The following is a 21,497-nucleotide window of genomic DNA, read 5'->3' on the forward strand; positions in this document are numbered from 1 at the left end:
TGCAGATATTTTTGCGATGACCGTTGCTTTTTCGAATCATATGGCATGGCCTGTCTCGAAATGATATGATGCTGGCTAATCGACAAAAATGTTTCAAGCGAATTTTGCTTCCGTGTTCTGTCAATGTAAACGGTTGTGCTTAGTTGAACTCATTATCGGTATAAATGGAAACAACGCTTACAACCCTTAGTTTCAAGTCTGTCCTGAAGAAGTAAACGACAATGTCTATGAAACGTTGACGTGAAATATAAGTGCAAAGTGCAAGTGCAACAACTGCGATTGTTCCCGAAAAATGTACATCGTGACATGTCACCATCGTGAAATCTAAATCTTACTCCTCAGTTTAATTTAATGACTGAATATATCAATTCATGATGAAAAGAACAGAATTAAAATGCAATTCATAAATATGATTCTGAATATTTTATACAACGAAAATCCAATAAATTAATTTGTTTCAAGATTTTGTATAAATCTCATTTATAGCATAGAAAGGTTAAAGAAACGAGCATTGCAAGAAATATGGTTGAACATGTTTTTTGATTGTAGATTTCAATTTCTACTACTGTATAGATTACAAACAAAATTTATAAATATGACTTTGAAGGCCAAATAACAATTACGTATTACACAGAGATAAGTATTTTTATATTTCCGCATGTCGAATGTCTTATTATTTCAAATCTAGATTATCAAATCGAGATTAAAATCGTAATAACTGCATACTTTCAGGAAATAAATTTTATATGTTCCATATTCTATTCAGAATATATATATTCAGAATAATATAAATATAATCTCTTAACTTCAAACTTCAATTTTATTAGTTCGAATAAATTAATTGTTTCATTGAAATACCGGCTCTACTAATTGCACATTTTCTTTACAGCTCACGTATTCTATCGTATAATACTCAGTTTGTAACTAGTCAATCTACGAAAGATTGTATGTCGAGTAAGTACCTAAACGGAAGAAAACTTTTCTAATACTTCTTTATTATATTGTTTATTAATTCACTGTTAAAAATTAACGCATTCACACGTGGAAATAAAATATGGTTTTTATTACGACTGCAGAGCAGTGTTTTTAATATTTCTTTGTTATATATAGTACTTTTAAAAATACAACTAGGCATATCTTTTATTAATTAATTATATTAATTTTTAGTAGTAAAAAGAATAAATATTCCAAAAAAGGATGTAATATATCGTTGCGTCCTATTTTATACATATTTCTATATAATATTGATTGTGAATATTAATAAATAAACAAATATATTTGATTAAAGAAATAAAAATTAAAGAATATTCATAATATTCAAAATTGCAAAAATTATGTACATAACTAATGTTACATATTTCAGTTTCCTAATTAAAATAATTTGATTCAAATATTTTGATAAGTACCTACTAAAATCATAATGAAATTTTCACTATGTGTATGGAAATATTTTACCGATGAATTTAGTATAGTAGTGTTTTTATTATTTATTATTAATATTATCTGTGTAGAATATTTTCCTTTTATTTGTTATAGAATTGTATTTGTTCTCAGTTATAATCAAATTTAGTAATTATAATGTTCAGACAAATAAATTATCAAACAAGAAATATAACTAACACTGCTCTAAACGAAAAATTTTTTAAGCAATTTTTATTTATTTTATGCTCGAATATCCTATAACGTTGCAGACTATCCTCCTAGCATCGTAGGCTCTCCTCTTTATCTGCTTTGCCCAATATTATCGATTTCTCTCCTTTCTTTCGTTCTTTATTCGTCAGGTGAAAAGCCCTGAAATCATACGCATCGTTAGCCAAATGAGATCCTTTCATTTCCATCAGTTCTACAAATGGAAATGATAGAACTCCTTACTGGTACACTTTCGTTCAACTGTTTTGCAGAGCGTTTCTTGTAATTATCAAAGTGACGATCATCGTTAATTGTATGTTTTACCTGTAGATGTTTCCACTTTTCTAACAGCCTATAGTACTACTTATTGATAAAAATTAAAACTATTATCCCGAATAATTCTCTTTAAGTAGATGAATGCTGTAGACTTATAACTCATACTATGATAATTCATTTCAAACGTCAATAGTAGTTTATGTACTTCGTTACCTGATGAGTTATACTAATTAGTTACCTAATTAGTTAATGCATATTCGGCCTAATCGATGTGTAATTAAATTAGTGTAGTACCATGCGCAAACCGTAAGTACATACACATTACGCAATACACGTACTTATACATAGCTATTGCGCAATGGTAGATTACCAGAAAAATAGCGTAAACCAATACATTGTTTCTATACTGATTAATGTATTTAGAATCACAACAAAAACGTAATCGTTAAAAGAAAACTTTGTATAATTCATGTGTACATGTATGTGTATACAAATGTGTATATGTTACATTAGTATAAGTACTCGTATTGAGTGTTTGAGTGGTTTGACGGGATTTGTTGTGTCCGAGGAAAATAAAACTGAAACAAGAACAGTTGTGTAAAATCCAACAGGAAAAGTTACATGTACATTTTCCCTTAGAAGTAATCATTTGCATATATCTGTACATATGGCAAATATATGGTATGTAATAGGAAAGTACAGAATCTGAACTATAATATAACATATAATTGAATTTGTATATATTAAAGAATGATCTACGATCATACATTGAATGAATAGAAATTGTTTGTACATAAACAGTTTAAGAAATGATTTACTGCTGAATTAAATTTCTTTGTATATACTTCATATATTTTAAACCAAATAAGAAGATCATAATGTATAATTCTCGTTTAAATTATTCTAGATTTTAAGAAAACTAATTTTATTTCAAAATTCACTTCTCGTTGCCTGTGTAAATACTAATACTTGTAATCGCAGAACTATTTGTTCATGCAATATTTTTTATTTTTCATTTTACTTGTTCTATGTACGTATTCCAATATACAATTATCAACATCTAGATTCAAGATTGTAAATATTACTTATGAAGAAGTATTGCGTACGTGCACATCTATTGTTAGAGTTGTGCGTTGTAAAATGTATTGACAATTAACTTCGTTAACGATAAGCAGAAGTAACTACTTGTGTATTTGAGTGAATCAAAAGTAGTAGGCTTTTTATATATTGAAGTTTTATTTGTACGAAATTTTACACGTGTAAACTACAGATGCACACATATAGTTGCTGAAGCAGGTTACAAAGAAGCTTAATATAATTAACAAAGATGTTATTACTTAATTATACTAAACATCTTTTGATATAACAGATCTGTGCAACACATTTATAATACTTTATAAACAGAGAGTAAATTTATTTATTTATACCACGAATAAATAAGAGATAGTTACAAAAAATATAATTAAGGACGATTTTTGCTTATCGTTTGCGAAATTTATTGTAAAATCTGTATATAGGAGTATTAAAATAGTAAAATTTATAATGTACTAATTTAAGTTTAATTGTGACGATTGTAGCAATTATTAATATAATAAGAAGTATTATATTTACCTCAGTGAGCTTACTATTGCCTCCTAGATATGCAATATTTGAAATTAATGTCTTCTTATTTTATTTCTCTGACGAAAAAAACGGATTCCAATATAATATTTTATAAATTTAACTTTATGTACTCGTTATATGTATATTCATGTGTTTTATGTAATACTACTAAAAAATGTATTTACGTAACAATTTAGCAAGATATTGTATGATAATTGTAAGTATAGAAAGAATTAATAGATTAATATCATTGTTATCCTTTACATTTTAAGTATTTCAATAGGTTTCTAATAACTCTATGTAAATTTCGTATACAGAAATTAATAAGAGGGCATTAAAATCAACTTGTTGTATTTTAAAGAATTGTGTGACAAATTTCGTAGACAAAAATGAATGAAAACATTATCTTTGCATCAATGTAGATTTAGATCGACTGAAATTCTAATTGAGAGCAACAGAATGATTGTTACTGACTAAGGAAAAGGAATAGAAAGTATGGACATTTGATTTGACATGTATAACAAAAACATTCCTCGTGTATAGCCGTATTTCTCATAAAAGCCATTCAAGTATCAAAAAAGATATTTCTCTCTATAATTAGTATTGTTTTACTCACACTCTCATGGAGTTGATATTAAATGCGATTTTTAAATTATAATTCAAGGTTTTGTTAACGATGACTGTTTGATTTTAAAATATATAATGATCGCAAATTGACTTAAAGATATAGTTATGTCGAATACCCTATTTTTTAAATCTCATTAAAACAATGTCGTGATAAATGCATAATGCGATTATATTATGATATGTAGCATAGAAAAATTCAATCGTAAAATCTTAAATGCAATTTAACTAAAATGTATCTTAAGTAATTAAAGAAAGTACTTTGTATTTAAAACATACATACTAGTCTTTTATCCTCAATAATATTGTTAAACTTCCCTATCAATTCTTAAAAACTTTCTTATATTCTTTTTTATACTATATTTTTATATTTATTCTACGTCTACGTGGCAGTACACTTTTCTACTATCTTAGGTATAAATCCTCCTCGGGTACAAATATATTGAAGTTCTTCGTACAAGCCTTCTAGATATAGTCTTGCAGCTTGTCTGTGATATCAATTTCAAAGTTCACGATAAATAAGCTGAAGTTGCTTTAGAATCTAGAATAAACTAAAAATTCAATCACCGACGAATACAGAATAGACGAGACATACAATGTTTTTTCGTGTCCCATGTTTTGGGGATCACCTGACCACTATGTCATTTTTGTATTGCATGCGACGTTATTAATTCAATATGGTAGTGTCACAGATCCTTAGTCAATGCTTGACACGAATTCTGTGCCTACTCTAAACATTTATTATGTGTCTCGTCGATGATGCTACAAATTAAAATTATCACGGTCGAAACAACCGTTCTTTAAGTGGGGCAATATCATCGTCTGTGGTAATGTTGTTCATAATCGACGGTCGATATTTTACCAACATGGAAATTATCATCAGTTAATATTGTAGTAGAAGAATAATCCTTTGTAGCAAATCGCAAAGAGAGTAAGAAATGTCGATTTTACCCAATCAATATTTCAGAAAATGAGACACAAAATCGTTAAAGGTATAGACACAGTCTGTGATATTATAGATATAGTCTATCTTATGTATATATATATATGTATTCGTCTATGATACATATCTTTGTCATTGGTATCTATTTATATTTCTGGAAGAAAACTGTCGTGATGTGTAACTAAATCAGTTAATCAGTATAAAAAGTTTACATCATATGACTGGCAACGTCTCAATGTAATTATTTTAACGAATTAATATTGAATTTTATACTTTATGCTTATAAATTTTCATGATCCCATGAAACACACAGGTCCTTACCTCAGTCGGTAAGTGTACTATTTATTATCAAGACGTTACCAAAGAATATGTAGATACATTTCATAATTTCATCTAAAATTTTCTTCAGTAACTCTCAAGATTAGCTGAATCACAAGTAAAATGTTAATACGTTACTTGTATGTAATTGTTGTTATATGTGTCCATAGTATTAGAATATATTCTAGTTTTACTCCATCCAAATTAGTTGATGCAGATAATAATACAAATTATCCAGTTGGTTCAAATTATCAAGGAAATCATTCATTTCACAGATGTCAAGATATACACTATTTTTAAGAATTACAAGAAGAATGTGATAGGTAGAGTGCGGATGTTCATGCAAATGTGTATGTTGCTAGAACGTTGATAGAAATGCGAAGCCTATACAGAAATCTGTTTTATCACGAGGAGATTCTAAAAATACGTTTTTTATTCTACATGCATTGCACAATGCACATGCCCCCCATATATGTTTTTTAAGAACATAATGTACGAACATATTGCATATTTTGTGCATATATCTACACACATATAATATATTGCAATATTGAATTCTTTTGCTATCGACGATTGATTATTCATAAATATCAGCAGAACATTGTCATTGAAATAGATTATTTGGAACAAATATTTACAAGACTGAACAATTCTTCTTCAGAACAATATTGTGTCAATAGTATTCATTATAAACAGATTGATACTGAATATTGAATATTGAATATACATAGACTAATTCACAATTTCTATGACAGTTTAATTCGGATCGGGCATAGTAAGAAGTGGCAGTGTGCCTATTATCTAATAGAATGTTGAAAACAACAAAAAGACGAACGTTGATGCAACGCTGGTTTCAAGATTTAGGCGCATCTAGTTTTAAAATTGATGAAAATCTGGAAACACTCTATCCACAGTTTGCAACAAACATGTTAATATTAATTAATATATACATACAGATGGTTTCAAAAATACTCAGACGCTAGTATAGCTTTGAGTTCTATGTTCTATATCTGAAATGAAGATAAAACAATATAAATATTCTGCAGTATATTGAAGTGTAGTCTAGATATAGATGTTTAAAAGTAAAAGAACTTTTGATTTAAAACAAATCATTGTCTACATATTAAAGGAAATGTGGAAAAAGTGAATTTTTATGTTTCAAAAATATACGTGCACTTTGTAAATTGATGTTAAAGAAACTAAAAGTTTAACATTTTGTCCGATATCTTTTCTGTTCCGTAACATTATCATGCAATCATTTTTATTGTTTTATCTATATTTATTTCAAATACAGAACATAGAAGTCAAAGTTATACTAGTGTTTAAATATTTTCGAAACCAACTGTACGTACATGTGGAATTTTAAAGTTATGGAAAAAATGAGTACAATTGTACTACCCATTTTCTTATTAAGATTTGATGTGGAAATAAATGGCAAATAAATGACTAATGCGTGCGATGTTGTAAAAAAAGAAATTTTATATGGAGTTAGCACAAGTCATGATCGCCGTTAACAGGCCTTGACATACATTAAACAATGTAGCATGAAGTAACCTTTTAGCAAAAATAAAACAGATCATAGTATATCAGATGAGTCAACGCTAAGAAAGAATTAATTATTTAGGTGATTTCTACAAAATATAGTGAATCATTATATTTGGATATCCATAGACAAAACTAGTAATATAATGGGTCACTACATATATATATAATCTACAGCGACATCTTTTGTGGACAAATTACTTTTCCACCTTGTCAAATCTAACAGTCTGTAAGAACGAAATATTCACAGAGCCTATCAGCGTCGTAAATTAAAAAATTTGTAACGTTCGCAAATTTTTGTTTTTGTAGCCACACGCTATGATAAGTAATTATTATATGTTGAGGTTAGAGCTATCAACAATTCCGTCACATGCAAAAATTGACTCATTAGTATTTAATATATTCTTGGAATCTAACGAATGCTTAATTGGCTCGTTCGTTTGCAAAAGTTTAGATTAGAAAGCGCAGGATGCAATAAGATCATAGAGTCGCGGCAAAAAAGCTGTGGAGAAATACCTATATGAAAGTAGCCGCGTGTAATTCGTAATGAGAATCACGTCGATGTCGACGTAGCCCGTCTTCGAAACCCGTAATTACCGGCGCCGATGGAACAACCGAGACTGGGTGAGCAGCCACCTTTTAAAAAGGTGTTAAAGCGTGCCGCGAGCGTGGTTGGCTAGGTGTTAATTTAAAACAAACCAAAGGATAGCCGCAATTCGGAATCTAAAGATCGCTGACTATCCTATATTTTGATCCCAGACACACCGCGATTCTGTTCAACTGGGCCATACCTTCAGTGACGTATCAAAATTTTACACAGATTTGGATCCAAAGCAATTGACATTACTTTAGCATGTAACAATAATATTTTGAAAAACTTCCGTTTCTTCATAATACTGATTAACTTAATCATTGATATAATATATAATATAATATCGTTTGTTTAAATCAATCATTTTCTTAACTTCCATCCTAATAATAGCATTGAACAATAGTTTGTAAAGCTATGTTAATGTAACTTCGACAGTTACAGATTTGATTTATATGTTTCTTCGGAAGATGCATATGGTCTGAACGTTAACGAGACAGGTCTGGAGCTCATTAAGGTTTGGCTTTATCACGATCGAGGGAACATACGTATGGTGAAAGGTCTGTTTTCCAAATTGAAAACAGCATCGTATCACGGCCACCGATCTTTGATGTATCTCGTCTTGCCCTCTAATCGCCAGTTAAAGGCGCGAAGTATCGCGATCTGCAATCTATCGATCTCTGAAATTAGCATTCAAGGCGTGAATCTTTTTCTTAATCTCACAGGGCCACCGACAACTTTCCAAGTAATTTCTTCACCCTTAGGCGACGACCGTGTACGTGATCTATGCAAACCGTTCGATGCGATCTTCGGTAATATACGATTTCTGCTTAATTCTTACCCGGGCGAGATAAAAATACGACGGTATTTTTTATCCTTGTTATTCGTGAATAATTATTATAATCACAGAATATGGAGTAATTGCACAAGGTGCGTAAATAGGTACGTAGAACTTATACACGGAATATATACTTTCCGTTCTCCCAATAAATGGCGCGAATACATAATTTACAAGTAAAAAATAAGAAAAATATATGATATGAAGTTTGACTATATATATACATTATTGCAAAATAGTAGGAAAATTGATGACTTTTATTACAGAATTGGAAAAGTTGATCATGTTTACTTACTTATCTGTATTTAAGTATATTGCGTTTTCTATCTTAAAATAAATAAATAATAGTTAAATAGTACATTTTATAAGTTCATTTTTCATATTCTACAAAGAAGAAATACCATTTTATCCTATATATGCCTTTTATAATCTTCAATATTTGATGTTCTGTAACTTTATAATATAATATTTATATTCGTATGGTTCGTTTTTCCCCCAGTTAGAAAAATTAATAAATTCTTGAATAAAAATCGTAATACTTGTATAATATAATTCCATTATTAACTATAATTCATAAATTGTAATTTTTTAATACATTCCTTTATTTTAAACGTTTTAAAATGTTCTATGTATCGTAATTTATTTTAATTCTCATTTTTTAGTTTACTTGATGTTATATCTCCGATCTTCTTTATGGAATTATCCACAACATCTAAACATTTTTTTTCATTGGTATTAAATATAGCTAATAATTAAATATAATAAGCGTATAATAATACAGTAAATATTTAATAATAATTAAACAGATTCAGATGTTATTATAAATTAAACGTTGATAAATCAGAACATTAAGAGTAGCTTTTAAGAACAATTTTCAAAGTTGGACTATTGTGTAAAATGAAAAGAATTGCATTTACATTTAAATAGCACATTTATGTTAATTCTGTAATCGATATATGAAAATATTGAACTAAACAAACTGTTGTTATTTTAGTGCTAAACGAAAATGATATAAAAAAAAGATAAGAGATAACTCTAAGCGGCTTTTTTTATTGCGAGACATAGGGTAGACGCGTAGCTATATTTTATGAGCGGGGGCGTGAAACGGATAATTTCCAGAGGAGGGAGAAAGCGATATTCGATCGTATATCAGAGCGCAGAATAGTCGGTCGCCTTCAAATTATCGGAAACAAGGGCGAAACTAATGGGCTAACTCGAGCCATCTGGCTCCGTAGGGCTGGCCGATTTCACGCCAATTCTCGATCACTGTTTTCACGCCTCAGAAACCAAAAGAATTAGCACTGTGTTAAAAAGAACCTTTGCTAACTCATCAAATCGATTGTTTGTCCAAATTTTTCTCTTTATCGTATTTGCTTCGATTTATTCATTGTTTGTCCGCTAATCACTTAATAGTAAATGGCACTTGATTGAATAATACTAAAATTGCTACAGGAAAGAATATGAATTTCTATGTATACAGGGCCTGGTCAAATAATATGAAAAAGACACGACGTGGTGAGAAAAATCTATGAAACAAATATACGATAAAATTTTTTTATTCAGGGGTTGGTTTTCGATAAAATTGAATTCTTTTTTATCATTTTAAAAACTTGTATTTGATAATACAAAAACTAATTATTGATTTAGAAACGCGAAATATCTTCAAAAGCGTCATTCTATGTTTCCGTTACAACAAAGGTATCACTTCTACCAGGTCTGTAATTACCATAATAGAAACATAATAGAAAAATTAATTTGAATTGATGATAGAAAATCCAAAATTGTTTCGTTCATTTTTGGATAGTAGTAACTCGTAAATATTGCATAGTTATTCTTTACAGATACTATAAGCGTTATATGTATGTATATACATATACATATAGGCGCATGATAAACCATATCTTAGCCATAATTGCATTCGCACGTAGTATATTTTGAAAGTTCTTGAAAACTGAGCCTCGCTCGACAAAATTTTATTTTATATCTTTTTTTTAATTCTTTTGTGGATAGAATTACCCAATTTCATTTACATGTTATTTGTTCGTACTTTGTATAATATAAATATTACAAGAGATCGTTACTCCATTTGATCGGCATTTGGTACATAATATTAAAACTTGAACGTGTTTTTAATAATAGCATGAAAATTAGCTAACATCCACCGAACTGGGTACAATGACTCAGCTAAACTGGAGAGTGTTTGGATAAAAGCATCAAGATCAAACATTTATGTAAAGAATAAATTCTTTCATTATTCAAGAACACAAAGTATAGTTTGAAACATGATAAATTAATTTTTTATGATTTCAGAAGAATTAAACATTTTATACCAAGTACCGTAACTCATATTCAATGTGTAGTTGGCAAAGGCTGTTCATATTTTACGTGTGCTTTTATATTTTTGTAACGAATAACATACCTACATTAACATATTTCTCTAGCATATAAAATACAATAACTTCTCAAAAAGTGAAACTGTTTCTAAACTTCCCGATGATACCTACACATATCTAAAGTTCAATTTCTAAGAACTATCAGCTCTGTTTATATTCTTAAGTTTCACAAGAAACGAAACTGGTTTTAATCTTACCGACGTAGATGTATACCTGAAGTTTGATTTCTAAGAACTAGTGAATGGCTACCGTCTCACAGATTTGATTCCCGCAAATAATAATCAATGAAACAGAAAAATACTCGACACAGAACACTATTGTATTCTCATTTCGTAATAAATGAAACTTCTATAAAATGGGAGAACATGTCTTCTCTCAAAAGTAACTAAGAGATCGTTTAATCCTACTGCCGTAATTGCAACTGCTGTTTTTTTCTTTAGATTGGAAACTGCGTGACACAGCTGCGAAAGCCACAGTTGAGTTTCTTCCTGAAACTTTTTTGCTAGGTCTGAGAAACTCCGAGAGACTTATTAGAGAAGTATAATTATTGCAGTTGCAACAGATAAAATTGAGTGTCCATTAAGTAAGAAAAGTCGGTCACGGTATGTAAGCTTTCAAACAAAACTGATTTGTGGAAAATGACAATTATATTTCCAATTACGATTATAGATGTCTCCGCTGTTACTAACTTGAAAGTATAATATTGGTATTTAAACGATGCAATATCTGATAATACAATTCAATGGGGGTAATAACAACATATATTGAATAACAAATTGCTATGCAAATAATATGTGTATAAATGCAAAATGCTGTAGGCAATGAAATCTTTTGTTAATTTAAAATTGTATATTATTACTAGAATTTTGAAGTATAATTTATTGAAAAAAAGATCTTTTCAATTTTTAATTTTATAATCAACATAATAAACACATAATAAAACATAATCGTGAATATATACTAGAACAAAAATCAGATTCTTAATGTTGAATAAGAAAAAATATAAAGATTGTTATTGATGTTATAAATTTCATGTTGTGAACTTTTTTAAATTTTAGGTCGAAGATGTAAAGGATGATAAGGAAAATAAAGACGATAATAATATTTGTTTAATACTTTTCTTTATTTCTTTGTTATTATTTCTTTATTATTTGATCTATAACAACTCGTTTTTTAAGAAGGCGAATTAAAATTAAGATAATTAGTTTCTTTTACAAGAAATTTGCAATTGTATTACTTTTTTAGTAACTTTTAAAAGGGATTTTATGATTCCCACCAAAGAGAATTGCTAACGTATCCCCAAGGAGATACATTTTCACAAACTGTACCTGCGATCGCATCTCGAACTGGTATTGTTAATATTCTAAAGTTTACGTCGGTGTAGTTCAAAGTTGACAGTAAGAATACTGGCATTCTATCTGATATAATCCATAACAAACCACGATTTACCTAGAAATGATAAAGTTGCATTTGTCATTTTTCAATGTTTTATGTGTAGTACAAAATATATTAATACAGCGATGATTGTAAAAGATTGTGAAAGATATTTTATGATGAGTACTTATAATTCCAAATATATCTAAATACTTAAAAGTAAAAGTATTGTTTGAATAATGCCACGAAATAAATTCTAAATATTACTTTAATTTGAAATTTTACTTAAATCAATTTCTAAATATTAATTTTTTAATTTTATTTTGGATTTAATATACACATTTGATTTCATTCAACGGAACGAATCAATGCTTAATGTATTTTGAAACTTTGAATGGATAAGAAATGAATATAAATCTTTTTGAACATATTACATAAAGCATTGAAATCAAAATAGTACATGTCTGATGAACTACTCGACGCTTACCTCCCTTTTGTAAGAAAGAAAAATGTTATTCACTTACTTGTTACTCAAATAACTTTTGAAATTTTAGTTGCAACGATACAATTTAATATTAATTTATTACGTGGAAAATAATAAATCCAGAAGAAATTATCATTTTGGACAGAAAGTGAAATTACATGAAAAGGAGTAAAAGTATATTAAGGTTAGGAATATCTTTTTTAAATAAAATATCAAATTATACCTTAACATCTGCTGGGAATATCATAGCTTCGTCGTGTCTAGCAACGACCGCATGGTTTTCAGGTGCATATGGTAACGCAGAATTCCAACAGCCTACTGCATTTTGATCGATTAAGTTGAAAAATTGAAGTCCATTTTCATCCATAATAGAAGAAGTGCAATGGCCAAGTGGTCCTCTTTCAGGAAGAACCTGTCAATATTAATAATTAATAGCGATAACTTCATTTTTTATAAAGTATATATAGTTTGTGTTATTAGCTTCTTAATCGTGTAAGATCAAATATTTGGTCATGTCAAATAAACGACTCTATTGGATATGATGGCATAGTTCGCCATGAAATAATATCGTATGGAAATAACTACTCATTCCAAATGTAATCATCCCGACATCAGCAAGAAAATATTGTTCGGTTAATAGATTAAGAATGTAACATTTGGATTATAAAATGATGATGAAATTGCAAAATCATAAATAATTGCAATGCTTAAAACGAAATCATATATGCACTTCCGCATATATTTCTGCATATGCTCCTGTTTCGTTTTGCTTGATTCTATAATTTTGTCACAATCTGTACTTGTATTGTAATTTCATTACTAGATTCCAGACATTTATTCAAATTCATATTTTTATGGTCATAACTAAATAATAAATATTTTATCTGGGACATTTTATACGTGTACTGTATTATATACATCATAGATGCATAAATATTTGCAGTATATTCATGATTAATATAAAAAATATCTTTGAAAGTACCTTCCTAATCAACCAATGAATACATAATTTAATAATTACATAGTCGAGGAAATATATAGATAGTGTAAGGTATAATAAAAACGAAATATATAATATAAAATTGTGACAATTTAATAAGTTCTCTTTTTGAAGGGTAATCTTCTACTACGACAAGGTTATTTTCAAAATATTACTAAACATAAGGATAAATAACTTGTCAATACCTTTATGATATATCACAATTAAGTACCAAAAGTAGTATAATTTTAGTATTAATAGTACTAATAATTGTAATTTGTTATTTCTATTGTGCACATACCTGGAATTCATGGTAACTATCTTGAGACAAGTTTTCATCCCTTAAAATTCGTGTAGAAACTGCAAATTCTCTTCTACTACTTAGAGGATGGAAGAATAATGTCCTATATCCATTGGCAGCGATAGGGGATAAACTCATACCGAAGACCCCTTCTTCACCCCATTGGAAATTTATACCACCGATATTGTAGTCCCCGGCCAGAGGGTCCGGCATGAAATAGCTATGTGTAAGTCGCCAAGATTTATTTTGTTCCCAAGAATATACGATCAGCCCATATCCAAGTTCGTCAGACATATAGGCGAAAGCATCATCGCAACCGCCTTTTCCCAAATCGACTGCAATATTGGCGATGAAAGTGTTCTATATGAAGAATTTTAATTCGTTTACATAACCTGTTACGTTGTGGAATAAAACAGTTGCAAATACCATCTGATACAACCATTTTTTCAACAGCGAAAAATTTATGCACATATGCAATTTGTAGTTTCAAGACAGTAAAAACAAACAATTATTTTAAATTCTCCGAAAGTGGCATACGCATATATGTATATAAAATATGTATATATGTGCATATATAATCCATACTTATATGGATTAATAACATATGAGTTACGTAAAATAACTTTGATACAATGTGATATAATATTACCTCTAATGAGGAAAAAGAACATTTGAGCTTAAATTGATCTGTTTTACTGCTTATCGTATCAGTTCAATCAATTAGGTTAAGACAAAAATCTTACGACTTAATTGTTATAGTTTATTTAAAATATCCCACAACCAAGTCTGTTTGTAGACTACTATAGTTTTACGTTAATATGAATATATATGTACACTTTTGTTTCATGTCAATATTATATAATTTTATATTATACAGCTGTACGTACCATATTAATATCTTCAGCCCTCAATCTATATTGCCTTAAAATTTTATCTGTTGTTAAATCAAAGACATTCAGAGTGTAGGGACATGCCTGTATCGTAGTGTTTCCAATACCTATCGTACCAGTATCCAACACCCAGAGTCTGTCACAGACGTCTGCGTGTATTCTGGAACGGAATAATAATACTAAATTTCTTATTGTTTCGATGAAATATACTTGAATGCTTCCTATATGAAATTTAAGTTCTGTCGCATTTTATGTTAACAGATCGATTATTATCAACAATTTTTATAAATTTTTTGGATACAATATCCAGAATTCAACTCCTTGTAACTTCACGTTATTTTCCATATCTTTTTTGACAATAGGTTTTCATCCAATTTTTCGAAAGTTGTATACATATTTCCATACTTTCATATTTTCCATTTTAGTAGAACATATACATATAGTATAGTAGTTTTTATCATATTTTTGCAACAATTAATGTATCAATATTTTCATAATAGATCTATAATAAAGCAAACGAATGAAGTAAAAGTCGTGCCCAGTTCAGCGTAATAACACAATGGATGAATTTTAATTTGTAGTTTTTACAATTTACTAAACTGAAAAAACGAATTAATTGGATTCTATAAACTATAATATAATTATTCAATAAGTAATATTTACTTATTCAGAGAATTGTAATTGTTATGTTCATGATACGTGGGCGTAAAAACGCTGCTCAACATACGTTTGTCTTTTGAAAAACCAAAAACATAACATCCAATCGTAGTAAAAACTTATTTAAATCTAAGATCGTAATATTTCACAATTTACTAGTTAGAAAATAAAAAAAATCTTTGTAAAAGTAATAATATTATTGGAAAAATTTTGTAACTTATATGTTGATATTGATAGCGCTACTTTATAACATCTTTTGTTAAACAATAAAACAGAGTTTTATTTTCAAGCATATTACTGTATATTGTATTGTATAATTTATTATATAATATTTATAATTGTTTATTCTATATATATGTATGTAATGAGACAGATAATCATGCTATGAACACTTATAAAATGTATTAAGAATATTAGTGACTAAACTTGTATTTTGGAAAATTGTAAAAATTGTTTTTGTAATAGAATTGTGCAACTTACAACTTGTAACTTACGTATTTACTAATATGATAAATTAATAATTATGTGTAGGAAATCTGTTATTTCTCCGTGTGTTAAACAAGGAAAAGCGAGAGAATGTTCCCACACATTTGAGATTTAATAACAGACAAATGTATTCAGTCGGGATATTTTCTACAGAGTATATCTGCTATATGGATCAAAATCTAATCTATTCTATACGATTTTATCGTCTACTTTTCCCTTCTTTCAGAATGGTCACTATTCATTCCACGTTGTTCCATTTTAAACAAAATGAAGATTGCAATTAACATTCAAATAGAAGTTACAAAACGAATATAATTAATCATGTTAACGTTTACAAAGTAACTGTTTCTCTTGTAAGATCTGTTTCGCAATGAGAAGCGATGAGAAATAGGAAATAATAGAAAATGTCATATTTCACTTTTAACTAACTAATTGGATAGGTGCTATTTTCACTTTTATGCTACAATTCAATCAATGTGATGTTACGTCTTGAGTAATGTTACCGCAACTACAATAGTGCTACATGCTTGCATGTATAGATGTATATATGCAGGGTATCCCTGGTTTAAATATCAAATCTTCGACAACGTGTCGGGGACAGTTTTCGCTTTTTTAATTATTGATTTACAATTATTTATTCTCAGCGACCGAGTCGTAACCGTATGCGCGTCACTGCAGTGCGCTAAATGTCACCAAGGCTATATCTAATTGCAATTAGGCTTGTCAATGTTAGATGTAATGCTTATATTGCTACAAGATTACATCGTTACATTTTGAACTGTATTTCTATAAAATAGATGATAACACGAATAAATGAGTGTAAATGAATAAGTGAAAAAACGAGATCCTTTCCATTTCCTTTCTCGCGATTTTCTCTAAAATAGAGCAAAAATGAGCAAATCTCTAAAGAATTTTTTTCTTAATTCATCGATTCTCTACATGCTTCTAAAGTTTTGATATTTAAATTTGGGATACTACGTATATTATAGCTATGTTAGGGAATCGATGTCGACCTCGAAGCATTGAAAATACAAGAAAATGGTAAATGGGAAAACATATAAATCTTGAAAAAAGGGAAAAATAGTTTATTCCTAAGTGTACGTATGCGTATATGTATGCCGCCATTAAATACATACAAAACATTACGTACCTATAAGCAGTAGTAATTGCACTACCACAAGCTCCAGCTTTGTTTTGTGCCCAATTCGGATAAGGGGTGAGCTTCGGTGAACCACCTCGATTTGTGTCGAGCGATATGTAGTTTAATGTCGCCGGTATTCCTATAATTAACGAAAAGTGAATTATTTTTTATAGAATTGCGCAAACTCTAGTGTATTAGATTCAATAGATATTTTACTCTTTGGTCTTGAATATTTATTTATGTTATCTGATTAAGAATACATTAGAAATATTGAAAATGTAATTTAATATTGATGGTATTTAATTGACTTTAAAAGTAAAATATTCTTCTATACTTTAATAATTAATGATTCTTGATTATATATGTTATTCTATTTTGCATATAAAAATGTTTCATGTCTTCAAACACAATTAAATTTATATATGTATATATATAAACTAATAAAAAGTAAAAATATTACGAAAAATACTGTTTAAAAATGCTACGAAATGTATAATAAATTTTAACGCAATTGCAAATATCATAGTAATAGTTTATGTTGTGTTGCAGTAATTTAATCTTCTAAAAATAAGTAATAGAAAATATGGATCGTTATCACATCAGCCTAAAATCTTAATGTGTATTTTGTCTTTTATGATTTCATAATACATATACAAAAAATGTTCGTTTAAAAGAATTGATATATTGTGCAAATAATTAACATACTTATCATCACACATTTAATACAAATAAATTCTTAATAACAATTTGTTTCGCAATTACATAAATGAGTAAATCCTGCTTTGAAATTGTCACTTTATTTAAATCCTGCAATTTGCTACATTTATATTTACATTAAGAATATATAGTATATAGAAAATATATATGACAGTATAATTTCCAAATCTATGTACAATTGATAAACTTACAATATTGCTAATTTATAAAAATGAAATAAAAAGTTAAAATACAATTTCTTTCTCATAAAATATCACAGAAAAATTTAATTAATAAATAATAGAGATTTCAAAGTCTATTTGTTTAATTATTTATAAATAATTTTCATAGTTGTATAAATTAATCATTTATTATTATTTCCTTCATTAAATTGAGCATCACTGTTACTTGATTAAATATGCACATTATTATAAGAATGTGCGACACGCTCATATGATTGATATAATCGCGTGACTGACAGAAAGCCATTGAATTATTGACACGTGGAATTCCTGACCTTTCAATCTTATCGAGCTATATCCAGTTCATCTAGCATTATCTTAAAAATTTCGTAAATTGCATAGTCGAACTGGCATTACACGAAGGTATATAATACGGTGGAAAGTGTGCCTACGGTAATGAGCAAAACATTTTTGATATGTCACGAGGTTTGCGTGACGAGGTTGTCACACGATCACTACACTCCAATATTGCGTTTGATACTCTAAAAAGACATGCAGACCTTGTCGCTGAACATTTTGAAAAATGTTTGAAATTTTTGAGATTAGAATAGCATTTAGTTACCCCATTGTAACACTGTTAGATTTTATATTAAAGAAAATTTTTTGTATGTACGACGCGTCATAATAATAACTTGAATTTTTGAGTAAATACGTGCCGTGGCAAGCTATTATTCACCGAATCTATTATTAAATTTACGATCAATTTATCAAAATATTCTAAAAAAATTACATGTAGGGAGTCAGCTTATATAATTTCAATGTATATTGTAATGAGACATGTAGTATATTATTATATATGGTATATTATAATAAATTATAATGTAGAATTAAGTTATATAGTATTTAATTATTTAAGCTATCCTTATTAGCGATTATATGCCTAATTTTTTGTTATTATCTATGATAGTGCGAAATTAGCTACATTAACTATATGAGAGTTCTATATTATTCGTAAAAGACCATGCAGTTTACAACTTTCCGAGTTCAATTGAATGGCACACTCTCTTTCCTTCCCTTTCTCTCTTAGTATTTCATATCCTCTGTTGGACGGTCCAAGTAAAGCTGACATTAGAAGAAAGAACGATCCAAACAAAGCAGTCGCCGTATAAAAAAGTTGGCCTTAAAACAATACCAACTACGGTGGGCTTTGACGCATTTATAGAAGTTTCAGGAGACTGGTGAGATGGCAAGAATAGAAAGGAAATATAAATGGGAAATGGCAAAAGCGAAAGAAGAGAAAGAGGAAAACGGTAGGTACACTGAAGAACAGTGAGACGAAAAATGAACAATAAATATTTGTTGCGTAAGAAAAAATGAACACGTTGAAGGAGCTGAAGTCAATTAAGTATCTGAAATGGTTCAAAATAATAATATAGAAAGGAAAGGAAAGTAGAAAAGGAACAACAAATAAATTGCCACGATTGGTTAATTATATAATATCGCGTAACACCATGAAACATATTACGTGATATTAAACGTTCCTTAACATATTATAAATTTCATGTGAAGGAACTTGTAAATATTATATGAAAATTATAGAAAAAAATATGTTACATTTTCGAGTTTTTGCATGCATATACTAAATGAGATACAGGAGTCCAATACGCTATCAACAAATCTCACATGACCAAAATTGATTGAATTAATTGATCTTAGAATTAAATACATGTTTAGTCATTCTCTCGAACATCTCAAAAATATTCGTTATCGTAACATTTTTTTGTTAACCTTTGTGGATTTACCTATATATACACACACATGTATCATATTAAAGGATACCCTTTTACTAAAAGTGATATCACTAATAAGTGACATCAAATTCAGAAAGTCGACAAATAGTTGTCATACATTTTATATAATTTATCATATTTTAGCGGAATAAATAAACGGATATACAGTTTTTAAATTAAATGTATGTTTTAAATCTTCAATAACTTATAATAGAAAATAAATTTATAATTTTTAATGCAACGATTACGAATGAGGACGCAAAATAAAATAGCACGAGTTAGAAGAAGTGAAATACAAGTTCGCAACCATAACAAGAAGCAAAAACAATATCCAAAAATCAAAAAAAGCCGCAGATTTGAGTATCGAAAAGTAGAGAGGTTAAAGATAGCGATATGAAAGATTGTACACGATGTGTGAGCATTGTCGACTTTTTTGTTTTATACACAATGACCTGGCGCGCGCCAACGTGTATAATAAACGTAAACCATCAAGAGCAAGAAAAAAGTGGGAAATGAAAGAGCACAGGAGAGAATAAGCCCATTCACCCCTGGTTCCCTCCTGGGCAATAGTGTTGGGTGGAGGATTTGGGTTGAAGTGGAGGCGGAGGCTAGCGGAGACATAGAAATGCTCCATTGAAATCGCTCGCACAGTTTTCGGCACTTTTTGTCGCGAGCCGGAAGTCGGCCAGACGAGGTTCTACAGGCGCGCACTGCCTGCAGTGATCTTCTGTACATTGTGTTTAATGTAACTTCCGGTCCCTGACACGAGACATTCATCTAAATGTTCATATCGTTCCTGTTTGCCGAGCAACTCTTTTTTTGACTAATTTTCAAATACGTCTCGGTAGAAGCATTTCATTTTCCATAAGAAAATAAATGTTTGAATTTTATTAATGTAACAATAGTAGCTGCGAATTATGATTAGTTATTCCGTGATAAAAAATCTCGAACTACTTTCAAAGAAGAAAAGGACGCTTCTCATAGTTACCATGTACCTAGTATTCGTGATATTAGAAGTAAATTATTAGAAGATGTAAAATAAAATACTAAAGTTTTATACTCTTTTATCAATTTTCCTAATATACCAAAATGGGAATGAGCTAATATATAAACAATAAATTGATATTATAAAATATTACAATATATACGTTCAACTTACCATTGCGCCATCTCGGTACCGTGACGAACAGCTTGTTTCTCCAAATTTCTATACCAACAGGCAACGCGTTTTCTGGAATGAATTCTCCTTTCATCATTGCCATTTTTCTGCTGGCTTCATCTGGATAGGCGAAATCCACCGTTCTCCAGAAAAATCTTTCTAACACAGGTGCTTGCCCGAACTGTGTGCCCCATCTTTGAAGTCCATCGACGCTCTTGGTTCCCAGATATAGTAAACTCACGAAAAGAAATTCGCGAAACATTCCTACGATAGCTTAGGCCGACAATCTCACAATTTATAATTGGTCCTTTAAAATAGTAAAAAATGTCGAATAGCTTACTCGATCACATTCAAATTTACTTTCCTTAGATGGATTATACTTAAGTACATAGAATTTTTCCAATTCATTAGATTCCAAATAAAATATATGTATTAAAAAAAAGAATGATTGAACAAATTCTGTGATTAATGGCAAGATTTAGTGATTGTAAATTGTTGGCAATATTTTCCCTGTGTTGTTTACAAAATAATTCCAGGCAATTATTTTGTAAATCTTCCGTATATTTTATGATGCGATTGAAAGGAAGATAAATAACCGCACATA

At 29.2% G+C, this 21,497-nt stretch overlaps 1 protein-coding gene across 1 annotated transcript; it reads right to left on the reverse strand.

The window, feature by feature from the left end:
- Positions 1-11,986: 11,986 nt before the first annotated feature.
- Positions 11,987-21,187, reverse strand: LOC117207265 (protein yellow-like). The gene is made up of 6 exons (XM_033447297.1): positions 20,894-21,187; positions 17,076-17,205; positions 14,780-14,942; positions 13,893-14,252; positions 12,836-13,024; positions 11,987-12,203 (listed from the first exon to the last, which is right to left on the reverse strand). Exons 1-6 carry the CDS (start codon positions 21,153-21,155, stop codon positions 12,018-12,020), a joined length of 1,290 nt encoding a protein of 429 aa, XP_033303188.1. The 5' UTR covers positions 21,156-21,187; the 3' UTR covers positions 11,987-12,017.
- Between the last annotated feature and the right edge of the window lie 310 nt (positions 21,188-21,497).

This window comes from Bombus bifarius, unplaced genomic scaffold, assembly GCF_011952205.1.
Source record: "Bombus bifarius isolate JDL3187 unplaced genomic scaffold, Bbif_JDL3187 scf7180000008026, whole genome shotgun sequence".
NCBI classification, from domain to species: domain Eukaryota; kingdom Metazoa; phylum Arthropoda; class Insecta; order Hymenoptera; family Apidae; genus Bombus; species Bombus bifarius.